The sequence below is a fragment of the Myotis daubentonii genome, chromosome 2 (genome assembly GCF_963259705.1).
Source record: "Myotis daubentonii chromosome 2, mMyoDau2.1, whole genome shotgun sequence".
Lineage (NCBI taxonomy): Eukaryota > Metazoa > Chordata > Mammalia > Chiroptera > Vespertilionidae > Myotis > Myotis daubentonii.
Window position 1 is genome coordinate 193,484,964 of NC_081841.1, and position 18,245 is coordinate 193,503,208.

The 18,245-nt window shown below is 46.0% G+C and overlaps 1 protein-coding gene across 2 annotated transcripts in view; it reads left to right on the top strand.

Annotated features, from left to right (window-relative positions):
• The first annotated feature begins 3,265 nt into the window (after positions 1 to 3,265).
• Positions 3,266 to 18,245, top strand: part of TMEM255B (transmembrane protein 255B) — a 45,603-nt gene continuing 30,623 nt past the window's right edge. For both annotated transcript variants that reach the window (XM_059685200.1, XM_059685202.1), the window contains exons 1-3: positions 3,266 to 3,415; positions 13,141 to 13,283; positions 15,066 to 15,128. In XM_059685200.1, the coding sequence (XP_059541183.1) occupies positions 3,361 to 3,415; positions 13,141 to 13,283; positions 15,066 to 15,128 (261 nt within the window). In that variant the 5' untranslated portion in view covers positions 3,266 to 3,360. The remainder of the gene's footprint in view (positions 3,416 to 13,140; positions 13,284 to 15,065; positions 15,129 to 18,245) is intronic.

The window sequence follows — 18,245 nt, forward strand, 5'->3', positions numbered from 1 at the left end:
GAGCACCCGGCCAGTGGGAGGCAAGGTTGAGTGAGGGTCACTGTGTGGTCACCAGAAAGGCCTTGACCTCTACACGTGCAGGGCCATCCCCAGCGGGATGCTGGTAGTGCTCTCATAAGGTAATTGCACTCACAGATACTATCATCACCGTCTGCATTATAGTATAACTAGTGGCCCGGTGCACAAATTTGTGCACATTGAAAGGAAATTAATTAGAAGAAATATTTTAATATCGTTATTTGTCCTTTATAATAGAAGTGTCAACAAAATTCATGATCAACAATGACAGATGGAAACACACGCGTGCAATTGGTGCCAGTGAGAGCTTTATATGTATGGAGCATGCGTGACTCAACTTAGCCTTTTATAGATATAGAATAAACTTGCTTAATTAGACCTGCTTTCTGATTTAGCTAAACTTTTTCCAGCCTGGTGAAGCACCCCAACTCCTTTTTCAGGTAATTGTCAGCAACATAGCAGTAAATATCAACACAAAGCAGATTATTATTGTCGATCACGCAGGGAGAACAAAGGGTAAAATATTTATTTATTTATTTATTTATTTATTTAATTCTTTATTAGTTGAGGTATTACAAATGTGTCCTCATCCCCCCCATTAAACCCCCATCCTCCCCTCCCCCCACCATGCTCTCATCCCCCTGTTGTCCATGTCCATTGGTTTGGCTTATATGCATGCATACAAGTCCTTTGGTTGATTTCTTCCCCTTGCCCCCTCCCTCCCCTACTTTCCCTCTGGGGATTAATAGTCTGATTGCTGTTTCTCTGTCTTTGGATCTGTAAGGGTAAAATATTTAACTGCAGCAGTGATTGACTATATTCTGTGCAGTGAGAAAACCTGAAGTCATTTTCAAGGTCCACCATTTCTTACTTCTTTTCAGTTGGGTCAAGTTTCTAAGCTTTCTAAATTTCTGTTTTCTGGCTAATGAAAAGAAAATAGGAATCCACTGAGTCTCCTATCTACCTACTCCAGGACTTCTGTGAGGATCAAATGAGATGAGGCACGGGAAAACGCTTCACAGATATTTGGTTAAAGAGTGAAATGTTTCCACCTAGCTATAAAGCAAGTCATGTTCCTGGGCTGAAGAAACTGCAAGGAGGCTAGTTGCCAGGGAGAGGAAGCGGGGCATTGCTATGTGAAATCATTACCTGGATGGACACTTAGCATATTAGCCTTTTATATACACTGAGTGGCCAGATTATTATGACCAGCCAGATTATTATGATCACCCCATCAGTACTTCATTGACACTTCCAAAAATACTGAATATTGAAAACTTCCTAAGCAAATACTCTCAAGGTTTTATTATTATGATTATTTGCATAACTAATTCACTTCATTGTACTGATGGGGTGGTCATAATAATCTGGCCACTCAGTGTATATAGATTATCTATATAGATAGTACATTGTTTCCTCCCATTTCTCACTTTTATTTGTGAATTTCTTAAAGGGCATGTCTATATGATTCATCTTTGCAGCTCTTTTAGTATCTTACACATAGAGGCAGTGCAGTAAATATATGTTGATTGCATAAATAAAAAATTAAACTAAATGTCTGTAGTCAGGTAAATAAATACATGCTTTCCCATTCATAAGATATAATTATGCTTTGAAATTGTAGTGACCTGTTTTGTGTCTTGTTTCTGCCATTGACCAGCTACTTGACTTTGGAAAAATTATTTAAATTCTAGTTGCCTCAGTTTCTTCATCTGTGAAATGGGTATAATACTGTATGGATAAAAGAAGGCAGCATTTGAACAGTGGCGATCACAGTGCGAGGCATATAGTAGGTGCTCAAGAGTAGGCACAGGGTAGTCCCGCCCTCATTCCTATTGGCCTCTGGGTGAGAGCCTCTGAGGAGACTGTTGTTTCTGGGGCCGTCTGGGACCTGTGTTCATGTAAGGGCAGTCAAGGTGGGACACTGTAGGATATTTTAAACATTTACTCTAAGCAGGAGGAATTTGGTATTAGGGAGGACAGCATACATTTATCATAACTGTCTTAATAGGTTATTTCATGTCAATAATAATTTGTTCAGTCCCTCTGATTATCCTCAGACTAGTATAAGACAGATTTCCTCATCTTCTCATAATTGCCTTTGTAAGAGCTAAATTACATTACATTTTAAAAATAACTTGATCCCAGACTCTTGCTTTTTGCAGAGTTCAGTTTGCTACAGGCCTCCTGTGTCGGCCCAAGGCAGTATGCTACACCAGCTGTCAACTGGCATAACTGGCACCAACGCACCTCACACACTTGGGGCAGGGAGGGGTTCTCAGGAGAAAATTCTAACTAACGACCCTCCCGATAAGTAAACACGCAGGCTTTGTAGGAATTCTGGATCTGCGCTTGGTCTCACCAGTTAACCTCCTGGACCCTCAGTTTCCTCATGGGTGAAAGGGGAGTGATACTGAGATTGTTGGAGGATGATGGATGTAGGTGAGGCGGGGCCACTGGACTTCTGGGGCGTGCTGACACCTGCCATGACCGATCCCTTAGAACTGCCCTTTTTGAGATTCTTGGCTCGTTAGCCCAACATGCATTTTCAAAATCTTGCTCCTTCACGTTTGCATCTAAAATTTTCTGTGACAAATGTATTAGTTGGAAAAGGATATCATTCCTGGCGATACTCACACACACGTTAAAAACGTATGTTCAGTAAACCTTTGGAACTTCGGATGAGCCCCTCCAGCCTCTGGAACAGGCTGTGCGCAGGGTGGCGGGTGTGAGCTGGGACGGACTGCCTGAGCCGCGCTGACCGGCTGTGTGGCCTTGGGCTACTTACCTTACTTACCTGGAGCCTCAGTTTCTTCATCTTAAAATGTTACCAATTATTCAATTCAGACAAGTGGGCGTCTCCATGACAACCACTCACTTCTGAGTTTACTTCTCCTGGCCCCGGTGGTGGGCACACAGGCCGGAGATGCAGAGTGTCCTCCACCCTGGGCCTGTCTCCCGCTCCTGGCGTCCTAGCTGGAGGGTCTGATTTCTGAGAAAGCTGGAGGAGGCTGGAGGCTGGGGGCGGGGAGGAGGAGGGAGAGAGGGGGAGAGGGGGTGGGGGAGGTGGAGGGGGTGAGGGAGGTGGAGGGGGTGGAGGGGGTGAGTGGGGAAAGGGGGAAGGATGGGGGGTGGGGGGAGGGGGAGTGATGGGCAGGGGAGGAGGGCAGAGAGGAGGGGACCGAGAAGGGGGCGGAGAGCAGGTGGGAAGGGAGCCCACAGACGCGGACAGAGAGAAGGGCGGCGCTCAGGGCGGCAGATCTCCAGCCACCGCGCAGCACCTGGACTGTCGCTGTTGCACCGGGAGAGCCAACCTCGCGCCGCGCCCAGGAGCAGCCAGGGATGCAGCCGCCCGCGCTGCCGGTGCCGGGGCCCCTGGCCCTGCTGGACACGACAGGTGAGCGCGGCCCGCGCATCCTCGCAGGCTCCCCGCGGGTCCCCGCCCGCCCTCCGCCCCCTGTAGCCCTGGGACCCTGGCCCTGGCACAGGCCCTTCTTCATTCATAGTTCCGCTCCTCCGCCTCTTTCTGTACGCCTCTCCCTGTCTCTTTCCTACTGTCTGTCATTAAGAACAACGGACCACCGTATGTATGAATGGGGCAACCCACACTCCCCCCTTTCCGTCTCTCCCTAGTTCAGTCTCTAAAATTTCTTCACGTTCCTTTCAAGGAGCCAGTTAGCTTCTTCCTGCTTGAAAGCCACCTAGGCACAGTTTTTTTTCTCTCCATTCCAATGCGCCCCTCCACAGACTTCAGCCCCGCAAATCCTCGGAATCTCTAATCCTTTGATTTCTGGAATCAAGACCCATGCAGCCTGGAAGCCAGGCGTGAGCGGGAAAACAGGAAACCTGTTGCACGTTACAAGTTGGGGAACTGGCCTAGGTTCTCTCCTGGGAAGTGGCCAATATGGGGTCATGTTGGATGTGTTTTCCTGAAGGGGAGAGGGCAGAGAAGATTTTGAAAATAAGGGAAAAAGTTGCACAGTAAGGGATGTGCTGACAGCTGCAGTGAGGGGCCACAGGCGGTCTCCCCGGGCCCTGCCCCTGGCTTCAGAAACGATCCCGTTGAAAACTATGGGTTTTAAACCTCAGAACCCTGTTTGGAGTATCGTTGGAAAGTCTCTTTTTAAAAACCAGATTAGAAATGTTGTTTGATTTTTAAATAATAATCAAGGACTCTGGCTTCTTCTTCAAAGAAACAGTTCTATCTCCCCCCACTCTCTAAAGCAAAATGCTCTATTGCAAAACTTATTTACAAGCGTTTTCATCCTCCAGGAAATGAGTTAGTTACTAATAACTTTGTGTTATTAACTAGTTATTACTGTATTATTATACTAGAATGACTTGGTGGTTTAAAATAGCATTTGCCTTTTTTTTTTTCTTGTGAGGAGGGATTACAAATTTAAAAAAATACTAGGAGTTGGTCTTTTATGTCAAAACACAAAACCTTAGTGTAGTTGGATGGGATTATGGGTATTTTCTTTCTTACATTTTTGTGTTCACCACCTTGGGCACATGTTACATTAAAATCAGGAAAAAAAAGGGAGATTGATGGCTGGGGCTATGTCATTCTGCCTTGGTCTATTTTCCCAGGGACTGTCACTTTACCTCCACAACTGGGCATCCCCCCATGATTAAAAGAACTCATTGTTCTTTCGGGGAGGCCTGGGCCCTGCCAGCAGGTAGGCCATGACTTTGACCCCCTCCCCAAGTCTTTATGAAATCCCCCTTCCCTTCCTGGCTTTACTAAGTGGAGAAAATGCTGAGTGACGGAGACAGAATCTGCCCCCGCCCCCGCCCGCCCTGCCCCCCATCCTTTCACTTCTTCAAGACAAGACCAGGTTGTCACAGGAGCTGTGGTTTAGCAACTCTGGCCAAGGCTGGGCATAGGGACAGGTAGGGGCAAGAGAACTGGAGGGGCTCACGGGGAGTGACAAAGTGATATTCTGAGATATTCTAATAGGACGCACAGGGGGACAGACTGGAGTCTGGAAAAACAGTGAGCAAGACAGGTGAGATGCAGCTGTTGGCCCATTGAGCTTCACATGTCAGACTCCCCCCCTCAACTCCCCCCTGGAGAAACACTGGTTCAGAACCAGTGCTATGCCATCTTAACATTAACACTACCATGGTTAATATATTTATGAGTGCCATGATTAATATATTCATTGCATTCATAGAAACATCGATAGACCTTTCACATATATTCTCTCACTGGATCCGTATAACAGTCTTAAGAGGTGGGCAAAGTAGGTGGTTATTATTACTTCAACGTCACAGATCAGGAAACTGAAGTTCATTCATTCATCCAACACGAGGAAACGCGCTATCTCCCAGTGTGAGCTCGCCCTGGAGTCCAGCGCGCAACAAGACAGACACAGGCCCTGCTCTCACGGAGTTCTCTTTCGGCTGGGCGCAGAGAGGATGGCTGGCTGCCTAAGATCACACAGCTGGTCTGAGCAGGTCCTGAACAGGTTAGACACAGTCCATGGAAGCTGTCACCACAGGTACACACCTAATAGTAGGTATTTTAGTTCGCAGGCACTGTCTTTAATGGTAGCAATGCACATAATAAAAGCCTTGCAAATGGGGTAGGGGGATCTAGGGAACAATTCAGGTAATTCTAGTTGTTTTTCTCCAATTCAGAATCTCCTTTCTCTCCAAAACCTAATCTAAAAATGCATATGTCTCATGTAATTATAAGGCAATCTTAACCTAGTCTTACCTTCCTTGAATTAATATTTTGATTCTTATTTTTTTTGCACTATCCTATATTTATAAAGAATAAGGTCAAGATTCTTCTTTTTGTTATCTCTGTTGTACCTGGAGTCACATGTGACAGCAGGTGTGAACAGAAGAAGATTGTTCAGAACCATTTGTCCCTGGCTTCCCACGTGAATTATGCTGGCTCTCTTTCCCGGCCATCTATGAACCTGGGAACCTATGATAGAAATGCTGACAAAAAGGGGTGGCTTACACCTTCTGCTTTTTATCGTGCAGCCGTTTCAGAAGAAGAGCCCAACTTGGGGAAAAGGGGTGAAATGGTAAAGTTATATTGAAAATGATTCATCGGAAGATTTTCACGAGCTCAGAGATGTGTTTAACGTTTTACTCTGTGATTAGAAGTCAGTATGTCACTAACAAATTTGACAAGGGCTGACCAAATGCTGCTAGCTTGGTGGATCTGATCCTCGTTCATCATGCCAGCATCCCCGAGGGGATGAATAAGAAACAGAATCACAAGCTTGAAGAACCAGGATATCGTCCAGGGGCTTCTGCAGACAGACTCCTAAGGGAGCTAAGAGATGAGGCACGGAGAAGGTTATAACTGTGGTTTGAAGTAAGTGCTGAGGCACCTCGCTAATTATTTTGGGCATAACAGACATGCAATGCACTTAATTAAGAAAACTAGCAAGACCCTTACGGGGGAGAACCAAGATGGCGGCATAGGTTAACGCCGGAGTTTGCTGCTTTGAACAACTACTTCAAAAGTGAAACCAAAAAACGGAAGGGACATCACCCAGAACCACAGGAACGCTGGCTGAGTGGAAGTCCTACAACTAGGAGGAAAGAGAAACGCATACGGACACTCAGAGGAGGCGCAGTGCTGAAGTCAAATTCTGAGGTGCGGAGGGCGCGGTTGTTGTTTTCAATCGGGAGGGAGTCGCAGACTCTGAGCACCAGATCCGGGCGAGTCTTTAGGGACCCAGACTCAAACGGGAGAAGCGGGACTGTCTGGCTTCGGTCAGAGCGAGTGCAGCTTTCTCTCCGAGCTTTGCAGCGGGTGCTGGGACTCAGAGAGGCAGAGCCCCTGGGGACAGGACTGAGAGCCGCCATAACTGCTCTCTCTGGCCCACCCTGTTGATCCTGTGCGACCCGCCCCGCCCAAGCCCTGCACGGAGGCATTGGCCGGATAGCCTCAGGCAAAGGCTAGATTAGCACCTCCCTAGAGGACAGAAGTTCTCTCACTGCTGACACAGCTGATTCTCATAGCCACTTGGCCTGGAGGTCAAACCCTCCCTGGAATTAGCTACAACAATCAAGATTTATCTATAAGACTGCGAACAAAGACCACTAGGGGGTGCACCAAGGAAGCATAACAAAATGCGGAGACAAAGAAACAGGACAAAATTGTCAGTGGAAGAAATAGAGTTCAGAACCACACTTTTAAGGTCTCTCAAGAACTGTTTAGAAGCTGCCGATAAACTTAATGAGATCTACACGAAAACTAATAAGACCCTCGATCTTATATTGGGGAACCAACTAGAAACAACGAATATTATACAGACGCCCGACAGCAGACCAGAGGAGCGCAAGAATCAAGTCAATGATTTGAAATGCGAGGAAGCAAAAAACATCCAACCGGAAAAGCAAAATGAAAAAAGAATCCAAAAATGCGAGGATAGTGTAAGGAGCCTCTGGGACAGCTTCAAGCGTACCAACATCAGAATTATAGGGGTGCCAGAAGATGAGAGAGAGCAAGATATTGAAAACCTATTTGAAGAAATAATGACAGAAAACTTCCCCCACCTGGTGAAAGAAATGGACTTACAGGTCCAAGAAGCTCGGAGAACCTCAAACAAAAGGAATCCAAAGAGGACCACACCAAGACACATCATAATTAAAATGCCAAGAGCAAAAGATAAAGAGAGAATCTTAAAAACAGCAAGAGAAAGAAACTCAGTTACCTACAAGGGAATACCCATACGACTGTCAGCTGATTTCTCAACAGAAACTTTGCAGGCCAGAAGGGAGTGGCAAGAAATATTCAAAGTGATGAATACCAAGAACCTACAACCAAGATTACTTTATCCAACAAAGCTATCATTCAGAATTGAAGGTCAGATAAAGAGCTTCACAGATAAGGAAAAGCTAAAGGAGTTCATCACCACCAAACCAGGATTATATGAAATGCTGAAAGGTATCCTTTAAGAAGAGGAAGAGGAAGAAAAAGGTAAAGATACAAATTATGAACAACAAATATGCATCTATCAACAAGTGAATCAAGTGAATAAATAATCTGATGAACAGAATGAACTGTTGATTATAATAGAATCAGGGACATAGAAAGGGAATGGACTGACTATTCTTGGGGGGGAAAGGGGTGTGGGAGATGTGGGAAGAGACTGGACAAAAATCGTGCACCTATGGATGAGGACAGTGGGTGGGGAGTGAGGGCGGAGGGTGGGGCGGGAACTGGGAGGAGGGGAGTTATGGGGGGGAAAAAAAAGGAACAAATGTAATAATCTGAACAATAAAGATTTAATTAAAAAAAAAAAAAGAAAACTAGCAAAACAAAATCCTTTGAGGAGGAGGGCATTTGTCTGATAATTTCCTCAAATACTTAGCCCCATAAAATTCAGTTTACAAGTCCTATGGATCTTAAATCCCATTTTAGCAATCAAAACATTGAAATGGGCAACTAAGGGGAAAAAATAGTCAAGGAAGAAAAGCTGAAGAGGAAATTGCACTGATTAAAAGCAATCAGCTTTGGCTCTGTTCACAGATATGTGGAAGCTGGGAAGGGTAACACAGGAATCAGGAGAGATTAATCCTCTGATCTTCATTGAATGAGATGAAGAGAGTTAGAGAAAAGCCGCAGTTGCTACCCAGTTACTAGGTAGTATTGTTATCATTAATATGATTATTTTATGAATGTCCACAAGAACAATTACATTAACTTCCAAAATGTAGAAGATATATTTCTAACTTTTAAAAAAATATGTTTTTATTGATTTTTAGAGAGAGAGAGGAAGGGAGAGGGATAGAGAAATAGAAACATCAATGAGGGAGAAATACCATCGATTGGCTGCCTCTTGCACCCCCCACCCCTGCCACCTCTATTGGGGACGGAGCCTGCAACCAGGACATGTGCTCTGACCAGGAATCAAATCGGCGACCTCTTGGTTCCTGGGTCAACACTCAACTGCTGAGCCACACCAGCCGGCATATACATTTTTAACTTTTGTGTCCTTTTTTTAAAAAATGTTCCCATCTTTGTAAAATTAATAAACCAAAGCAGAATTTCACCCCTGGAGAGGTCTCTTTCTTTTGTGGCCACTTGTTCTCAAAGTGGCGTTGCCATTTCAGGCCACAGACACCCCACATCTGCTGCCATCATTCCCTGAACTGCCCATCTGACTCTCAGGCACACTACCTTGTACAAGTAGCCTTGGTTTCCGGCTTTAAACAAATGCAAGAACAAAGATCCATTCTATCTGCATGCACCCTTCTTTGCAAGTAAGATGCTGTAAATGTTAGTCAAGGGGAAGTCCACTGTAGGGAACTCCCAGAGCAGATGCAAATGCAGTGTCCCAAAGACATCGAGTGTCTGCTTGCACTTGTGGCTGTGTTTTCCCCTGGAACACTCCCACACATGCGTCGCCCTCAACAATTCTATGTTTGTAATAAAAACTACTAGAAAACAACAATGAAAACAGGAATTTAACAACAATCAGATAAAGCTATATATACTTCTCTTGCTTGTAAGCGAAGGATTCTGTGGAGTTACAGAGAATTCTTTCCAAAGCTTGTACAAGGACTGTAGGTTTATCTTCTGCTTTGCAAAGTCAATTTTACTTCAAAACTTTTACTCTGTCCTTAAAAATATTTTGCTTCCTTGCCTTAAAATCCCCCTTGTAGAAATTCATTCTAAAAAGGTGTTTATCATATTGTGCTTTTCTTTTTTAAAACTATATTTCATTTTTTGGAGCAGTTTTAGATTTACAGCAAAATTGAGGGAAAGATACAGAGAATTCCCATACACCTCCTGTTCCTTCATATGCACAGCCTCCCCAGTTATCAACATTTGTTACAATCAATGAGCCAACATCGACACATCATTATCACCCAGAATCCATAGTGTACATTAGGGTTCACTCTTGGTGTTGTACATTCTACAGGTTTGGACAAATTTATAATGACATGTATAATATCTTTCAGAACAGTTTCACTGCCCTCAAATCCCCTGTGCTCCGCATTGTGTTTTAATAATAACAAGTTAGAAACAACCCAAATAATTAACCTAACCTAGGGATAGGCTAATTGACATATCCATTTAGTGGAATACACATTATAAATAAACATTATGTTTAGAAAAGTGTTTTAAAAGCTGGACAAATTCTTACAGTTTATTAGGTTAAAAAACACAACTTTTTATTTTATTTTTTAATTAAATTTATTGGGGTGACATTGGTTAATACGTTCACATAGGTTTCAGGTGTGGGTTTCTATGTTATAAGATCTGTGTATTGCACCGTGTGCCCACCACCCAAAGTCAAATCTTCTCCCATCATCATATACTAGGACTTCCTTCCCCCGCATCCCCTTCCCTCTGGCAACCACCACACTGCTGTCTGTGTTCATGAGTTTCAGTTTTATATCCCACATATGCGTTAAATCATATGGTTCTTAGCTGTTTCTGACTGACTTATTTCACTTAGCATACTATTCTCAAGGTCCATCCATGTTGTTGCAAATGGCAGTAATTTTGAAAACATTTTGATCCCAAATTAAGAAAAACCATAAGGCTATATGCCTACTTGTCAATTTTGGGTGATAAGATTACTGTGAATTTTTGGGAGGGGGTATTTTCCTGTACTTTATAACTGTTCTACAATAAATAACAATTGCTTTTATGAACAGGATAAAAACCATACTTTTTAAATAGAAAACTTACATTATTTCTTTCTCTTGTAAAAATGTCATTATCACTTTGGTTATAATTTCCAGCCCCAATTAGGGTTGGTTTTTAGTTCACAAATATAATGAGAGGTGTTGGAAAGAGAAATTCCTGAAGTCACTGAAAAAGTTACATGTGAGAAAAAAAAGAAGAAGTGTGAAATCGAGGAAGACAAGTGGGGAGAAAAATCCAAGAATGCTGGATCTGGAGGGGCCTTGGATTTCCTATTCAGGGCTGGTAAATGTGCCCCAGCTCCTTCCTCCTATGCTTAGGGCAGACATAATTAATCAGTCAAGGCACTTCTCAGATACCCCGGCAAACCTCAATTTGAGTTGGAACTTCCTCGCCATCCACAAACCTGCAGCAGGTACAGGAAGTGACTTGCTTCTGCTGACACAGCAAGCAGGGCCCATCCTCTTGATAAGAGTACAACTGTGGGCATCAGGCCACATGGGTTGTCGTTTGGCCAGTGCCCTCAGGACAGAGTGCCTTGGGAGGGATGGTGGGCCTCAAGGTGGCTGGTATGACTGGACAGAAAGTAGGGAATGCCACTCTAGAATATGTGCGAAGGTTAGAAACATTGGGAGATGTTGCAGAACCTGTGTCGGAGTGATGTGCCTGGTGGTGTGGCCTTGGGCAGTCAGCATCATCTCCCACATCATCTCTGTGCTCCTGTGTGTCTACTCATGCATCCACTCATGGGTCCACTCATACAACCACTTATGCATTCGCTCTTGGGTCCATACTCATCCCTCAATGCTCATTCAGCAAAAACTCTGCAGAGGCTACTGTGGTGGGTCCGGGAGCCCACTGCCAGGGCATATCCGAGAGGCTTAAATGAGAGGTGTGGCATGTGGCTGGCCCCGGGGGGCTGTGATCACGACAACTTTGTTGCTTTACCTGTGCTCTTGTTGAGGGCTGCACAGCGCCTTCGTCAGCGGGCCACCGCTCTTAAGGAAGGCTCTGCCCTTTACTGCATGGCCGGGCTGCCCAGCTGGTCCATCCTCAAGGCGGAGCCTTTGGAAAAGGTTTTATATAGTCTACCCTTGTTCCTCTGTAGTTTATTCTCAACACAGCAAGCACAGTGCTGCTCAAAATTCTGCAACAGTTGGCTCTCCCAGGTACAGCTGGCTCTAGCAAGTAAAGCCAGGGAGCAGGTATAAGAGTTCTCCCTGTGGATGTAGATAAACCTACATCTTTAGGGAGCCAGAGAGAGGAGCGCCTAACAGAAGGAACTGTGGAGCCTGAAGGCTGGGATTTAAATCCTAAATATCCACGTCTGAGTCTAAAGAGTCTGGGCCAGGGCTTGCAGAGCAGAGCCTTGCAGGCAACATTAGGGCAGGGCCATTGTGCAGAGGGGAGCCCCCTCCTGACTCCACCCTGCCATGCCCAGGTCCTGGGTGCTGTGCCTGGGCCCAGACCTTCATCTCTTTGGTGGTTTATTTTCTTAGTGAATGAATTGATCTCATCCCCTCCAGGGTGAAGGTAATAGGTGGTTTAGGATGAGATTCTTCGGAGAAGTGTCTTCCCAAGACGCTGGAGGGAGTGGGCTGTGCTGAGGGCTGTGTGTAGTCTGAGAGGGGTGCTGGTGAAGGGATGGGGGGTCTTGCATGAGGTTCCCTTTAGCCCCCGGACTGAACTGTCCTTCCTAAGATATATACCCTTGCTACGTCAGTGTACTCAGCTGAGCCAAGTTTTTCTGAGTTTTCACATCGATTTATAATTTCATGCAATCTATTTCTGAGTATGTAACAATCCTGTTCTGGGGTGTTCCAACCTTGTTGTTAGGACTGCAGAAGTGCAAATCTGTGGAGGCAAACCTAGAGCCAGGGCTGGGGACCATCCGGCCCGCGGGCTGTATAAGGCCCGAGAAATCATTTGGCCTGGCCCTGCCAAGGCATTAGGGGAGAGTTAATTAAATGTTTGACCAAATAGAGCAGGCTAATTTTTAAGTTGATAATTTTGTATGGGCTGCAAATGATGTTATAAGTATCCAAACGGCCCTTGGCAGAGAAAAGTTTTCCCACCCCTGCTTTAGAGTATGAACAATGCCTGCATGTCTGCAATTCAGGTGGTCATCTGAGCTAGTGGTTGCAATGAGATACTAAGTGGTTTTCCCCATTAAACACACACACACACACACACACACACACACACACACACTTGATTTACCTTTGGCACCAGAAGAAACACCATGTGTTTCTTTCATTCTGTTTTGTGGGGTCATAGGGATTGAGATGGTTAAGCTTCAGTGCACCTGAGGTAGGCACTGACGAAAGAGAGAGCAGTTAGCATGGACCCCTGGCTCCGGGACAGAGAGATCTCCCAGAGCCTGTAGGGCTCAGAGACAAGGGCCACGCAGACACCAAATGCACTCATGTTTGCTAGGACCCCCCTCGGAGCCTGCCCCGTACTAACAGCTTCCTCGTTTGTCCTCCTCCCAGAAGGGTTTGGGAGAAGAAAGAAGACTTCCCTTTGGTTTGTGGGGTCTCTGCTTGTGGTGTCTGCCTTCATCCTGACCATCGGCCTCGCTGCCACCACCAGGACGGAGAATGTGACCGTGGGGGGCTACTACCCAGGGATCATTGTGAGTGATGGGGCCCAGGGGTCTGAGGGAGGGGCACTAGGCACCACAGATGTCTGTGTGGTGGTGACACACTTTGCTCCAGCTCCCCAGAGCTGGAGGTTTAGGGCATGGACACTTGTTTTGGTGGTTATTGTTGGCAGAATGATGACCTCAGAGGTATCAGGGTCCTACTCCTTGGGACTTGGGACTGTGGTGGGCTACCCAGTAACGAGGGTTCCAGGGTGTGGACGATGATCCTGCATCTGGCCAGTGTTAGCACAGGGTCCTTAGAAGTGGGGGAGCGTGCAGGAGAGGCCTTAGCTGTGTGATGGGAGAAGCTGATGATGGACAAAGGGCCATGAGCCACGGAGTGAATAGCTCTGGACACGGGAAAGGCCTGGCCCAGATTCTCCCCCAGAGCCTCCAGAGGCAACCAGCTCCGTGACACCTAGATTTTAGCCCCATGAGACCAAGCTGACTGAACTAGTTCTCAGAAAACGGGCATGTAGCTTTAAAAGATACCTGCCAAGAAGCCTTGATTGATGATTACAACTGATTCTCAGGAGCCTCTAGGACCCTCCTCCCTTCTCCCTCTCTTCTTCCCCAAGGTTACCTGTTTGTCTGCTCACCTGAGTCTAAAGCTTATCTCTGAGTGGTGTCAGCCACGTCCACAGGTGACAGGTAACCCTTCTTCTGAAATACCCATGGTTCTAGTTTCCTAATATCTTACCAGAGGAGTCCCTCTCTGACTATGGGACTTGAGACAGGCCCAGGAGAAACATGAGGTGGGCCTCTCACCTGAGGCCCAGATGCAGAAGATGAGTCGTGAGTGGTCTGGGCTACCATAAAGAGGTTGTCCTCCACGAGGGGGAAAGGGGACACACAATGCTATCTTTTCCTGTAATCTCTTCCTGACCTAAGAGATAAAATGTTTGAATATAGAAGATGAGATGGATCTAGTGATCCCACTTCTAGGAATATATCCCAAGAAATCAGAAACACCAATCAGAAAGAATATATGCACCCCCATGTTCATTGCAGCACAATTTACAATAGCTAAGATTTGGATAAAGCCAAAGTGCCCACCAACAGATGAGTGGATAAAAAAACCTGTGGTACATCTACACAATGGTATGCTACACATCTGTAAAAAAAGGAAGAACTCTTACCATTTGCAACGTCATGGATGGACCTGGAGAGCATTATGCTAAATGAAATAAGCCAGTCAGAGAAAGACAAGTATCACATGATCTCACTCATATGTGGAATCTAATGAATAAAAGAAACTGATGAACAAAATAGAACCAGAGACATAGGAGCATGGAACAGACTGTCGAACCTCAGAAGGAAGGCAGGGGAGGGTGGGTGGGTGGGAAGAGATCAACCAAAGAACTTGTATGCATATGTGCATAACCCATGGACACTGACAATATGGTGGTGAAGGCCTGGGGTGTGGAACGGGGGGGGGGGGGGCTAGAAGAGGTCCATAGGGGGCAAAGGGGGGAACATATGTAATACTTTCAACAATAAAGATTAAAAAAAAGAAGAAGGGATGGATCATGACTCAGAAGTTTCTATTCCAATCACCGGCTTCCATTGAGCCTGAGGAGTCCGCCCAAATGTATATGGACCATCTGCCACTTGGTGGTCAGAACTTGGAGAGGCGGGAGTGGCCCGCCTTGGGCCTTTGGTGAGATGCTTTAAGGGCGGCAGTCTCCTATGCATTCTTTACTGTTAGAAGTCAGCATCAAGCCACCAGCGTGCTAACTGGGTGCTTTTTCCTTGTTTTTCCTTTGCTTTCAGCTTGGCTTCGGGTCTTTCTTAGGAATTATTGGCATCAACCTGGTGGAGAACCGAAGGCAAATGGTAAGAGAGTACATTGTTACTTTCAAATGGCAATACTTCACCTTTTTTTTTTTTTAGGCCGAATAGTATGGAACTGTTTTCTTAACTTCCTTTTTGAGGTTGTTTATTGCAAGTATATAAAAATACAATTGGTTTTTCTATTTAGTCTTGTATCTGTGAGACCTAATACATGTAGAACTCATTTATTAGGTCTCATAGTTTTTATCTTTAGTGAATTCCTTAGAATTTTCCGTCTATAAGATTAGATCACCTGCAAATTAGATAGTTTTGCTTCTTTTTTTCCACAGTCTGGATACTGGAAGTTCATTTCTATGGTTTTAGTAAAAGAAATGTGGGCCTTGGAATGGAAGGATGAAAACCTGGAATTGACAGCAGCTGCCAAAGCAGTGTGCGGTCCAACTCCCCAGTTAGCTTCCCTGAACACCCAGCAAGTTAGGGCCTCTGGTTCCGCAGAGCACAGCCTTCTGACTGGCGCTGTCTGCGATGCCTCCACAACCTCATTTCTGCCTTTTCAAGGAACGCTTCTTCCAAGGCTAACTTTGAATGATAAACACATATTTCACTGTCTAACAATTTAATGGTTGTGAAAGCCGAAACCTGTGTCGATCACCATTAGTGGCGTGCTCTCGGGAAACTTACTTGGTGCCGGGAGCCGGTCCATCCTTGCTGTTTCAAGGGACCTGGCATATATAGCATACGGTTCTTAATATGTTTGCTCACCTTCTTGGTGCTGTGTTTTAACCAAGGTCACCTCTCCGAGAAAGGTTGAATCCCCAGGTAGGGATTTTCCCCTGAAGTTAGGGAGGGGATGAAACTCCTTAACTAAGTGCCAGGCGGGTAGTTAATCAATTTAACTACAAACAATCATGCTTAAGCTACATAATCTTTACTCCCTGGAATGGAGATAAGAAACGCCCTAAGCTTTGTAATAGAAATTGACAGGATTAGAATCAACTGGTATAAATACAGATGCAACAAGACAAAAACAGACAGAACTCAGAACACAGAACTAAGGACACAGGGCTTGGAAGACAGGACCAAGAGAGACAGAGCCTAGGCACAGAACCTACACAGAACGTTCTCTAGAGACAGAAGAACTTCGCTGGAGAGAGCATGCCGGAGGATCCCGGAGAGGGACTGGCCTGGGAGCCTGGAGGCGGAGCCTGGCGAGAGAGCATGGCAAAAGATCCTGGACTGAACCTGACTGCGGAGATTGGCAGGAGAGCCTGACTGGAACCTGGTGACTGAACCTGACTGGAGTACCTGGACAGAACCTGGCTGGAGATCCTAAGCAGAACCTCTCTGGAGATCGAGACCAAAACTTGGCTGGAGATCCGGGCTGGAGATCCTGGCTAGGGTGCTGATCAACTGAACGCTGTCTCCGTGTCCTTCCTTCTTCGCCGACTCCGTCCACGCCTTTGGGAACCCCTGGACCTGCTGGGGTTGGACCCCGGCAACTTGGCAGACTTGAACCTCAGTGCCCGCATTCTCAGGGGTGCCTGGAGCACCTGAGCTAATGCACGGGAGGATATCTAGCACACGCTGGCCCATGGCAGGTGTTCAGAGACTAGTAGCCATTGTTGAATGCTGTGTTTAAGCACATCGGTTAGTCAGAGCAAGTTGTTTCAAAGAGAGACAATAGCAGGCTGAGAAAATGTCAGCCGAAGAGAAAATGCTTGTATTTCAGATGCTCCTAAATATGAAGAATGCTTTATTTTTTCTTGATTAATTTTAATTTTTACTACAGAAAAATTTAAACAGATTCCAAACTAGACTGACTGGTAGAAGGAACCCCTCTGTACTCATCTCCCAACTTCATCAACTGTTGACTCAGGGCCAGTCTTGCATCGGCTCCCACCCATTTCTTCCCTTCTCATGTTATTTTGAAACTAATCCCAGACATGGTCTCATTTCGTCTATAATGATATCATTACGTGGTATCATTTCACTCTGTTCAATCTAATCATTAGAAGTGGCTTCACCATTATCTCTGCCCATTATTATGTTAGTCTCCAGTGATATCTAAAGAATGATCCAAACTGAGTCAGCTTTTGATACTTTTCCATTGATGAATGAGTTATTACTTTGTAGTGACCGAAACAGACACATGAATCATTGGTTTCACTAATAGCCCTGTGGCTTAGCATGGCCCCAAAGGCAGAGATGGAGAAGGTAAAGGCCTAAAAGTTTGTTAGCTGCTGATCTCCTCCCCACCATATGTGCATGCACACATGCACATGCACACGCACACACACAGGAATCTTCCTGGATTATAGTTTAAAAGCCACTGAACTAGAAGAACCAATAAAGACTAATACGTAACTTATAGATGAAAAACATTTCCGGCGAAGGGTGAGGGCATCAGCCTTTGTCTGTCTGGTCTGGAGATACCATTTTTTCTCTCCTGCTGAGTGGTGTGTGAGAGAGGCTCCTGTTGTCTCCCTCTCCACTCCTCTGCTTTTGGTCTGTTGGGGAGGGGCTGAAGGACAAGGGACCCTGAGGGACACCTTCCCCTGAAGATGCTGCCACCTACACCTTCCAGAAGTTTGGTTAACTTCGGGAGAAGGCGGGTAGGGGGATTTGGGGCGAGGAGGGTGAATGGAGAAGCCACCGGAGTTGCCCACCTTTCCTGCCATCTGGCCACCTGGGGTGTGTGTGACAGAAACTAGATCTGGTTATAAGAAAACAGGTCAAGTTCCAGTATGTAAGCACCCGGGTGTTGGGGCTTTTGAGCGTGTGTACCTGCTACCGAGGAGGCTCAGCACTCTGATTACATAAGAACTGCTCCTTTGGTGGCACCTGCCTTCTCCACGGACCACCAGGAGAAGCGAAGTTGGACCTCTGCCCTGCCACTTGCTGGGGTGACAGCCAGCCTCCATTCCACCCAGGGTCTTGGCCTCTGGACCCTGGTCCTTCTGTTCCTTCTAGTTTGAAGGATCCAGCCACCGGGCTGTGGGCCATCCTGCCCCAGCATGCGGGGCTGGCTGCGCAACTCAGAACACGTTTCGCTGCACTAACCTGGAGCTGCCCACGCTGCGGCTGCGAGTGTGTGTGCCGGGAAGCGGCTCTCTGGCCAGCGGCTCCCTGGCAGCCTGTTCTTTTCTTTTCTTTTCTTTC